This window comes from Convolutriloba macropyga, chromosome 9, assembly GCF_964194025.1.
Source record: "Convolutriloba macropyga chromosome 9, txConMacr16.3, whole genome shotgun sequence".
NCBI lineage: Eukaryota > Metazoa > Xenacoelomorpha > Acoela > Convolutidae > Convolutriloba > Convolutriloba macropyga.
The window spans coordinates 4,130,176-4,142,227 of record NC_134476.1 but is presented as its reverse complement, the minus strand read 5'-3'; the positions used below and the strand labels follow the sequence as shown (position 1 = coordinate 4,142,227).

Sequence of the window (12,052 nt, the reverse complement as noted above, 5' to 3'; positions counted from 1 at the left end):
AATCTTAATACATGTAAAATCTATAACCTATCTTTATACGTTGTTCCAATAACTCTAATGTTAATACTTGTAAAATCTATTACCTATCTTTATACATTGTCTCACTAATTCAAAGATGACCTAAATAAGTTACAATTGCTATAACCAATCTTAATACATGTGGGTCGTCACCCCCCCCCCCCCCCCCCCCGGGCAGCTCGGTCCCTCTATATACTACTTAGCTGTCTTGATAAAACTTTCATTTAGTGATATTTGATCACATCATACTCAGTTGATCATATCTCCTTCAGTAAAATTAACCAAAACCTAGCTACACTAAGAGTGATTACCATAAAAAACTTAACAATAAATTGAACGGATTGGGACAAATCGCCAAGTGTACTTAGTAAAAAGAATGAATTCTAACAGTTTTGATTCAAATACCGAAATTCTGGGCTGTGGTTAAGTAAAATTTGCGTGTAATGCTTGTTAATACAAAGCTAGATAGAAGCGATCACCAGTACAAAAAGAGCTTTTGTCAAAAATGCTTCATTAAATCTGAAAACTTTTTAGTTGTCTGACTTTTTGTTTCAAATGGTTGATAGTCAAGGGAAAAAGGGAAAATATTTTAAGCTTCGAACTCGTTTTGAAAAATCGTTAGGCGACTACTTTTAATGCCTTATCGACTAGTCTCGGCTATTTCCACTTCATCTTGTCTTGCCAATTCGGACAGACAAATACATCTTTCTCACTATTGTACATTATGGTACCATAAAAAGTACACGTAGAGAATTTTTTCAAAAAGCTTCGGAAACATAACATAAAACAACTAACATTTTGAGCTCAGATCAGTTCTCTATTAGCACACCATTACGCTCTGAGCGTACTAGATGACTAGTACAAGGTTTGTATAAAATTTATGCAAGATTCTAACGGCATTTGCGTCGTTTTCGCTCCACATTTTTGACACTTTCTCTAAATGTACAATTTCTCCAAGTATTCAATCATGCTGTACGTATCTTTTTAGATCATATGGTACCTATAGTTACTCTAGCAACTTAATCAAAGAAACGGTCAACTTGAAAAAACTGCAAAACAACATTCATTCCAAGTGAGAATTTGAATTCATGGTAAAAATAAACAAAAAAGGCTTGGCGAAATAGAAACAAAAAATCTTTCAATTAGAGACAGGAAAAACGTATAACATAACCGACTAACGTCGAGCGAATTGCTCTCAAACAAGCGGCGAGCGGTTGGCTTCGTCTTTAGCTAACCACGGTTGAGTGATACTATATTTAGGGGGGAGCAAAAAATCGGTCAAGCGAAAAATCGCATAAAAAACCAACAGGACTAATATAATTGCTGCAAACTTCGTTTGAGAGCAATTAAACACGAATTGCGACCAACTACACTATATTTGGACTTTACATTTTTAACCAGAGTTTTCAAATGATTTACCAACAGCGATTTTAGAAACTGTACGATAAAATCAATGGACCTTTGCAGCCAAGACTGCAACTTGGAAGGGTATGAAGCAACTATGTCCCAGTCAACATGGCCCGGAACCCAACATACCCTCCTGCTAACCAATGAGTTCATGCTCCTCAATGCAGAGCCTCTAGTCCAACAGTTCCTAGATGATACGATCACAGGAGGCGACATAGGAGTCAGGGACATTCAGAGATCCTTCGCTGACAACTTTCTCAAAGTCAGAGTGTACTTGAAAGACCTCAGGGTAGAGGTATGTCTTCCCTAGCTCTTGAATGGCAATCTTTTATGGTCTTACAGCGATCTAGCATATTGCAAGATCATACCAGAAAATTGCAATAGGTAAGAACAATAGTAATTGCAAGCATAACCGACTAAACGTCGGAAGAATTGCTCTCGAACGACTAGTGGGAGCTCTAATCAATTGCAGCCTACTTCAGTCGGGGGGGGGGGGGGGGGAGCCTAAATGAGACTAAGAAGTTCAATAGTGGGCTTCAAATAACCACATTAGAGGTTAATATATACCACTATTAAGATTTAAAGTGGAAAATGGCACCAGTTTCGGCACACTTTCCATTTGACTTTTAGTATTACATTGCCGCCAATTAAGTTCAGCTACTTGAAATTGTGATTGAAAGAGAATTTTAGATCACGCGAAACGCAAAAAGTCAAGGGCGTAAAAGTCACTCGAAAAGTCAAAACGGTCAAGCAAAAGTTTTGCAATAAAAAATACACATACGTTTACAATAATTGCTTATCTACGAGAGCAATTAATCAGTGATTAGTTTCTGGAACTGTTTATACACAAGATTACAGGGTATTTTATAAATTCTGTGTTTACACCATCGAAAGCGTGGGTGCACGTACGTTTGACATCAATTCTGCGAAAAACATTCGATTCAGCGAATAACAGTTTTCATTTTTGTGATGCGATTCTGTATCTGACAACTTAAACATTGTAAAGGAACCAGGTTCCTTTATAATTCATCTCTCCCACACCCTCATTTTCCTCCCCCAAATACATTTTCGTCCTCTAAAACCCTTTCATTTCCTGATTTCTATTGCTCCAACCTATTTCCATTGAAGCTCTTTATATTTGTTGATTTAATTGAAGAAGTCAGAAGTTGTTGACATTCACTCTCAATATAATTCATAGTAAGGGATTTCCCGTTTTTAACCAAAACTTGTGTGCTAATGGCGCGAATATTGATGTAAAAAAGAGCTTGATTTGCAACCATGGTTGCGACTTTCAGAAATACAAATCTTATTGAAAGGTTGTCTTGGTATACAAGACTTAGGCCGAAGAGCATCAACACATTCTATTACAATATTTGCCTTGACAATCGCAACACAAAGCTGGAAAATTGTCGCGATAGCTTTGCAGGTCTATATTCTCAAACAGATAGTTAAAATAAAATAAGAAAGACGACCAGAAACTTAGCTTTATAACTTATAGCTGAGGTGACACAATTTTCTTTAGATTTCGTATAACTAATGTATCGTTTCTATTAGCTGTCCTTAATTAACCATCAATTAGAGTGCAGTATCCGTAGTTGAACATAACTAACTCCAACAAACAGTGTAAGCAAAAATCAAAAAGGAGGAAAGTCATTTTTGAGAGTGAGGGAAGTCAAGTACGACCAAAAATGTCTTCAAGCGAATGGACAAAAAAGTTCGCATCCATGAAAGCGAAAAATGATGTCATGCCCCAACTCGGTCAAAAACGTTGCATGAATAAAGGAACCAGAAGCAACTTTGAAATGAGCGTGGCGTCATATGGTCGTACAATTCTCGTAGAAAAACAAAATCGAGAAGCTAGTAATAGTTCCACTGAGCTATCCCTGTCGCAGCTATTGATAACTTGATTAAGAAATTTTGAACAAATGATCTCGACTCTAAAGCTGCAAAGATTTTAAACCTAGTAACTCCAAAAGCTGTTTTTAAAAATTATTGTGAAAAGCGCCCTTCCATAATTCGTTTTTTCTCAGCTTTTTGCAAAAAAAAACAAGTTAAAAAAGTCAAAAAACTTAATTTTCAGGAAAAGCCTAAATAGGTGATAAAGTCAACAGAACGTATAAATGAATCTAGAACCTCGGCTACGGAAATTTTCATAGTTTAAGAAGTCCCGTTAAAATAAATGTTCATTCTTTTTCAAATCCATGCATTAAAGTTTATACTAAGGTCGAAAGACAATGATTCAAAACATTTTGTCAATAATTTTGGCAAAAAGTTTTGGCCTTAATATTTTTGGCCTTAAAACTGATTTTGCCTTAATTAGATAATGAAATAATTTAGGTAACAGCATTATAAAAAACATTTAAAGCGACGAAACGTTTCTCCGTTAGAAAATGACCGTTTATAAAAATTTTTGCCCTTAAAAACAGCTGTCCACAATCGACACCGCGTTTCTAAAATTTCAAAAAAAAAACAAAGTGTGGAATTCGATGTTTTTTAATAATTCGTGGAATACTTCTTAGGAATAATGCATTTTTTCCGATTGTCTATCTTTCAGTTGAGACAATATTAATTTCATCAAATCCAGATCATATACGGTTTGTTTAATTCAATGAAAAATTCCTATGCGTTTGCAAATCCAGCTTTAGTTGATGTTCTAAAATTCTATCTCAATAGATTTTAATTTTCAACTATTTGCACAGAGCTAAGATTTCCTCACAGAGCTTATTGACGCTTCTTTTCTTCAAATCGAATAGGAAAACGAAATCTAAGGAATTTGAATTTTAGAAATTTGGAAACTGGTCAACTTTAAAATTTCAGGCAAACCATAGAAATTTCAAAAATCTAATCTATTCGAAAAACAAAATTGTCTCTCAAGTGGGGAGCCTTCAGGTAATTTCACGGTGCGAGACTTCAGGAGCCAACGATCTGCCAATTCCCTGCAACAAAAGCGAGCACTCCTTTGGAAGATGGCCACGCGGGTTTTTTTCGGAAGCGGTCAGTCAAGCCTGCAGATCTGAGGCGCCTGTTAATAGTGGCAGGCAAAGTAGAGCAGAACCCGGGTCCGCGAGTGTAACCGTGCGGAATCTGCAAACAGCATGTCAGCAGACAAAAGTGGTCGGTGATGTGCAAGGATTTTCAAAGGAAGAAATGGCACAACTAGTTGGATGGAGCTGGCACTGCGGATGTGACAACTGCAGAAGGCAATCCCAGCACCATCCCACCCAAGCGAATCAACCAAACTCCCGGCAAAAAAGCCAAGGCCACCAAAGAGACTCAGGATACTACAAGCCAACGTCTGCGGCCTACGCTCCAGAGCAAAAATCCTGGCAAAAACAGCCGATGAGCTTGAAATCGATGCTCTGCTGATACAGGAAACGAAACTGAAAGAAGACACAGCTATTCGGTCAGTCCTTCGAAAGTGGAACTGTCAACGGCAAGAGTGCAAAATCCACCAAAGCGGAACGGCCCAGCAACAAGGAGGCATAGCTATCCTCGTGAGAGGAATTATCTCGGAAAGAATCGACATCAATTTTCCCAAGGACGCAGCCCTTTAATTCCTTTGATTTCGAGTGCACCTGGGGGACGAACAGCGCTGGGACCTGTGGAACCTCTACCGACCACCCGCGAGGACAGGCGATGGCAGGGATGTAGGAACTTATGTTCATCTCTGGCCCAAAGATGCAGCACTCATAGCAGGAGACGCCAATGCATATGGACTGTGGGACCGCCAGAGCAACCGAAGAACACCTTTGCCGAAGCCGTGAGCGAGGGTAAAAGGGACGCATGGAGGCATTTCGCGAGAACACTTAACCCCAAAACTAGCAGTTCAAATGTATGGGGAGTACTCAGGAATATGAATGGAAGAAAGAAGGCAGGGGAATAAAAGTCACAAAAGACGAAAAAGCAAATCTTGTAGTCAAGTCCTACGCAGAAACCAGCCGAGTCAAAACTCCAAGAGAGCTTATCAAAATGGCCCTCAGCGAAGTGAGAGCAGCGTTGAAAAAGCCAAAAACATCCCCAGGGACGAGATTTCAGCATCGCTGAAATGAGGCAAGCGCTACGGGATACAATTCTCAAAAGTCCAGGAGAGGATGCGGTCCATCCGATCGCACTAAGAAACCTCCCGGAAGAATAATCAACAGATCTCGCAGAGAACGAAGAGCAACGGCGAGATGGAGAACAGCCCTGATAATCCCCATACTAAAGAAAAGGAAACCACCTAGCTAGATAGAGTTACCGCCCTGTATCACTCCTTTCCAGTACCTTAATTTTCTGAAAGAATGGTATTGTCAAGACTCCTGGACTGGGCTCTAAAGAATGGAAGTATCCCGGAACAGCAGTCAGGATTCCGCCCAAAGCGTGCCACAATAGACATTGTAAACATTGCCCAGAAAACATTCAACAACCTCCAGAAACGCAACATGACCCTCTTAGTCTCTAGTAGAACTAAAAGCAGCACTTGACAGGATATGAAAAGGAGGGCTACTACGAGACCTGTCGCGGATGAATCTACCCACAACGTGCCTGCTATGGTTGAAAAACTTTCTTGCCGACGGAGGAGCTGCTGTCAGACGGGGGAATACGAAGAGCCGGAAAGTTGTTTTCTCTGAAGGAGTACCACAAGGAAGCCCCCTGTCGCCCTTGTTGTTTGTCCTTGGAACGAGCCGCACAGGTTTCAGACGTTGCCTGTGACATTTATGCAGACAACATCTCTCTACACATAGGTGAAGAGAAGGCCGATGTTTGTGCCGAGAAGATGCAAGAAGCGATGGCTGTAGTAGAGGAATGGGTGAAAGGACACTGTGGAAGCCATGGTGTTTTCATTGGACCCAAAGGAGACAGCGGGCAAGTGCCAACCGAAGCTTTCACTACTACAGGAAGAGTGAAGTACACAAAGCATCCGAAGATATTGGGAGTGGAATGAGTTTCGCAGTGCACTGTCAACAAGCAAGCTGAGACTGCTACGAGGACCATCAAGAGCAGTTCACAGATCATGCAGCGCCTTGCAGGAAAATCATGGGCGTCAAGTCTGGAGACCTGCGACACGTATACCAAATATGTCAGACCTGGAGGCTTGTACGCGGCAGGAGTCTGGGGACCCTTCGTATCTGAGGGCCATCTGAACAAACTCTAGTCCTGTAACAACCCAGCGGCCCAAATAATCACAGGAACCCCGGCCAGATCCAACAGTCTACACGCACGAAGACAGGCAAAGCTACCATCAATGAAACAGGTCTTAGAGGAAAAGGCAACCAAAAATCGGTTCAGACAGTCAGATTCACCAATGTGCACCCACTGTAACCAGGAGGAGAAAACCACACTACACTTCCTTACAAGATGCGAAAAATGGAAACATCAAAGAATAGACAATCGTATCAACCCGATTGAACCCTTCGAAAACCTAACCAGCGTCGTCAATTTCGCGACGAACACGGGGCTCTTTGAGAACTAGCCCAAGAACAAGAACAAAAACGGAATTCAAAAACCAAGTCGTTCAAATTATTACCCCCCATGCCTTTCTCATCAATAATTGGATGAGTAAAAAACCAACATAGCTGGCAGATTGCCAGAAAATAGCCGCAATTAGATTCGTAGATCGGCAGTCTAAAAGAACAGTACCCAAGACAGACCAAAAAAATTCGTCTTTTCATTGAAGGCTGATCTGCTACATTTTGATTAAAAATCTGTATAAGTTTTTGCTGCCTCTATTAGCTGATGTCAAATAACATTCATTTAGAGTGACACACACCCATTTGACCTTATCTCTTTGAATTAAAGTAAATAAAAGTCAATTTCAAAGTGAGGAAGTTATTTTTGAGAGTGAGGTAAGTCAAGTGTGACCAAAAATTTAATCACGCGCATGAACAAAAAAAATCGCTCCACTAAGAGCGAAAAATGACGTCACACATGCAATTCAGTTAAAATTGCATGAACGAATGAACAAAAAGTGGCTGTGACGTCATATGGTCGTAACAAAAATCATGACGACGAAATAAAAAAACATAGCAGGACAAGTCCTGACGCACAATTCAAAGAATTTTCATTGACTAAACAGAAAACTAGACCTTGAACGGACTATGAATAGATTGGCACAATCATTTAGAAAAAAATCCGATCCAAAAAATCGAAAAAACAGTAAAAATCAAAGTGAAATTGCCGCATGTGAACAAAAAACCACTAGCGAGAAAGCGAATTTTTGTTCAAACACCGTTTTCTCACTCTACTTTAAAATTAGAGCAAAAAAAATTCACGCCGCAAAACCACTCGCTTTTTCGCTCCACTTCCTGTTTCGGCGTGACCAAAATTACCACTCCAATTTGACTTCAAAAATCATGAAAATGTGTGAACAGATCTTAAAAAAAACATAGCCGGAAGAATTCCGGAAACGACTCGAAGTAGAAATTGGAATATTCTCACTAATCAGATGCATCACCAGCATATTACCAATCGACAGACATTGTAACCAATTCACAAAGAAAAGACTGGAGAAGTGGAAACTTGACAAAGAACAATAGCAAAAAATAATATTCGCTAAAAATCCAAACAAAATTCTCTACAAAATGATAAAATGCAGCTTCCCATCCATAACTCATTGAAATCATTTAGTTATATATTGGGCCAGATCAATCGCCCACCTAGTACTTGCAGAGAAACGTTAAACAACAAACTAAAAAAAGACTAAGAAAAACTCTAACGAATTAGAGTTTTGTATAATTTGTTTAAATGAAAACTGCCCTGCTAAGCCTTCAAGTGCAAAGTCATAGTATCAACACCTACAAAAATGCTCCTTATTGAGAAAAAGTTACCAACAAAAAAACATTAAATTGGAAGAAATACGCAAAAAACTTAGAAAAAAGACAAAAAGTGGCCAAAATTTGCTCTGATTTACTCGATTTTCTTTAACAAAAACAACTCAAAACTAATATCAATCAAAATGAGAGACATCCAAAAGAGCTATAACAACTGAATTCCACTAGAAAACTCCCCAAATGCTATCCAAGGTTGAGGAAGAATAGAAACGACATTTAAAACCAAATTGAACAAAAAAAAACGAGAAAACGTAAGGTGTTTTTTAAAGTTTACAAGAAACAAAAGCCAAAAAAGTTACTTTGAGCAAATAGAGCAATGAAATGCTCGCGAAATAATGGGCAAGTCAGAACAAGCTAAAAAAATTGTCTGCGATTGAAAAAAAACGAAAAAAAGCAAAAAATTAAAAAAGTGGTTAAAAAATTTTCTCACTAATCAGATTTTTCTGTCATTTTTCTTCAGAAAAAATGTTTTATACCAACAAAATTGTAATCAATTTATATCCTTGATATTCTTTGAGAAACGAGCTTCTATGCAAATTGCACTTAAAGCAGTAAAACAAAACAAAAGGCCAAAATACATTAAATTTCGTCGAAAAATCAGCAAACCTGATCAAAAACCTCCAAATTTGCATAAAACTCAAATTAACTACTTGAAACCTTCAATTCCTATCAGAACGAGCTCAAATCTAATACAACATCATAATCAGACCTCATAAACAAGAAAAATTGCAAAAAACTGCTTTTAAAAGCCGCACGTGAACAAAAAAATTTCGCTCGCTCAGAGAAAATTTATTCACACATCAATTTTTCGCTCTCTCAAAAACAGCGGTATGAACAAAAACCACTCGCTTTTCGCTCCACTCTTCACTTTTGTTCACCACCAAAATCACTCCAAATTTTTACACGCGTTTCATTTCCCGCTTCAAAATCACTCCAATAAAATTGATTAAAAAAAAGGACTTCTCCAATACTCCTCTTCGAGTCGTAAAAAAGACAGCGCCCCAATACAATTCAAATTCTTTGAATTGTAAAAAACCAAGAGAAGGCCAATAATAGCCCCAGCTATCGCTGTGTGGCTATTAATAAAAAAGAAGGCTAGCCGTGGGTTAATTCCCTCATTACGCTAAGTAGGTATAAAGCTAATGTTTTCCTAGACGAGAAAAAGTCACATGATCACACATCAATAAGTTCTGCATTTACAGACATTTGGTTTCTCTGTTAGTATAGCAATACTACAAGCCAAAATGTTCATTTACTCAAGTATCCAATAATACTATCCATTTGATATCCGAATCGGAAATAAATTTGGATATCAAAATCACAGTATTCTAATGTAGCAGTACTGTAATATAAAAGACTAATTCTTTTAATGTTTACTCGTACATTTTTAACCCGTAATTAATATAACGGTAAACAACAAAAACGGTAAACAACAAGAACGGTAATGAATATTACTACACGGTTGTTATCGCCACCGAGAAGTTATCAAACTCCGAGGCGAAGCCGAGGTGTTATGATAACTTCAAGGGCGATAACAAACGTGTGGTAATTTTTTAAATCAACACCTGTTGCGATCATTTCAAAATTGAACAAAGTTTCATTGGTTTCTCATTTTTATTTTTGAGGACAATTACACTTTCAAAGGTAAGTGATATTTCTTTGGATCTGTTATTCGTTTTGCCCTCATGCACCCCAACCCAATTTTTCAGACAAAGACAGAAAAGAAGTCAAAGACATTCAGTACCTCAATGAGCAGTTTTGGTGGATCACTGGGTCTGTTTTTGGGCTGGAGTGTCCTGTCGGCAATCGAAGCAATCAGCTGCATTACTAAGACAATCGCAATCTTGACATTCTGGGCAGTTAAGAAAATGGGAGGAAATGATATACAAACTAATGAGTAGAATTTCCAGATAAATCGGATCTTTTTCGGATCTTTTTCGCCTTCCCAAAGGCTGCTGTTTATTAACTCCCATTACCCTTTATGGATTTGAGAATTGCTTCGTTACATAAAACGTTCCTGTGTTAAACAAAATGTAGTGCAAGACGACTAAAAACCAAGGGGGGGGGGTAGATCCAATAATTCAAGTAAAAAACTGTTGTTTTTTCGATCTACCCCCCCCCTCCAGCTTAGTGGGCTTATATCTTTTACGCCCCACCCACTCCAGCGCACGTGCTATTTATTTACATAGTAACGTGCTATATAACAACATATAATTTGAAACTGGGGGCGTAAAAAACGGGGGGGGGGGGGGGGGGAATAGAATTGATCTGATTTTTCTTGGGCAACCGCGCAGGAATGGTCGTTAAATTTTTAGTCTAACAGTCAACACAAAAAATCTACCACTATTTTAGTCATGATGCTTACGTTTAGATGTGCTTCTATACTTTTTATTGTCATAATTGCATAGACACCGCTATGACCCTAACAAGCTTGCACATACTCACTTTATCCTGAGTCTGTTTTCAATCTACCCCTTTCCCAAACCAGCTGTTTCTTTCCGAGTCTTGCTTACTGCTTGAATAATTACCCGCAAATTATTCACGTTTCAATAATTGTAAAACTTTTTATATTCTTAAGACATTTGGTTTATAGTATAGCATGAAAAAATGTCGGATCTGTTCTGTTCCACCCCTCCCCTAGTGTTTTTATGCCCCTAGTTAAAAAATTACGTGTTATTACATAACACGTTACTATGTAAACATAGCCGGCAGATTGCCGGAATAGCTGCGAAAGAAGAGACCTGTGTGCCAAATAATAGAGACAGAAACAGATACAGATCTAAATTGAAAAAAAAAATCGACGCCGCTCAAAAAACTAGGCTAAAAAACATTCAGCGATGAATTAATAAAGCTTGTTAAAATTCATTCCACAGAAGCCTCCTATTAGGGACCTTTACTACACATATGAGTTCCTTTGACCTTAAACAAATTCAAATCAAATTTAAGTTTTAAAGTGCAAAAGTCATTTTATTGAGTGAGGTAAGTCACGTATGATCAAAATCTAATCATGCAAATAACCTAAAAACTTTCGCTAAAGCGAGTGAGAAATGACGTCACGCGCGCAAATGCCGTTAGTGAGAGGAAGAAGTCATTCAGAAAATTTGACTTTTTCAGCTTTGCTGTGTGAACAAATGTAAAACGAAAAAAAAAGCGTCAGACGACGAAACAAAAAAACATAGCAGGACAAGTCCTGACGTACAATTCAAAGAAATTTCATTGACTAAACAGAAAAACTAGACCTAGAATGGACTATGAGTGAATTCAGAAAAACATTTTAAGAAAATCACAACAAAAAAATAAGAAAAAAACAGAAAATCAATGTCATTATGTAAAAATCATGAAAATGTGTGAACAGATCTTAAAAAACACAGCAGGACAAGTCCTGACGTACAATTCAAAGAATTTTCATTTACTAAACAAAAAACTAGAACCAGAACGGACTATGATTGAATTGGGAAAACCATTTCTAAACAAATCAGATGAAAAAGTAAAAAAAAACATCAAAGTCAAAAAACATCAAAAAAAAATCAAAGTCAAAATGCCGCATGTGAACAAAAAATCAACTAACGAGAAATGAAAATTTGGTTCAAACTGGGCCTAGAATCAACTATGAACGGATTGGGAAAACCAATTAGAAAACATTTCAATCCAAAAAAAATCGAAAAAACAGTAAAAATCAAGGTGAAATTGCCGCATGTGAACAAAAAACCAGCGAGAAAGCGAATTTTTGTTCAAACACCGTATTAAAATTCACTCAACTTTAAACTCCACTTTAAAATTAGAGCCAAATCATTTCATGCCGCAAAACCAATCGCTTT

The 12,052-nt window shown here is 38.0% G+C and overlaps 1 protein-coding gene across 1 annotated transcript; it reads left to right on the top strand.

The window, feature by feature from the left end:
* The first annotated feature begins 1,374 nt into the window (after positions 1-1,374).
* Positions 1,375-10,276, top strand: LOC142345568 (degenerin-like protein asic-2). Its single transcript, XM_075397670.1, has 2 exons — positions 1,375-1,720; positions 9,944-10,276. Exons 1-2 carry the CDS (start codon positions 1,472-1,474, stop codon positions 10,133-10,135), a joined length of 441 nt encoding a protein of 146 aa, XP_075253785.1. The 5' UTR covers positions 1,375-1,471; the 3' UTR covers positions 10,136-10,276.
* The last annotated feature ends 1,776 nt before the right edge of the window (positions 10,277-12,052 follow it).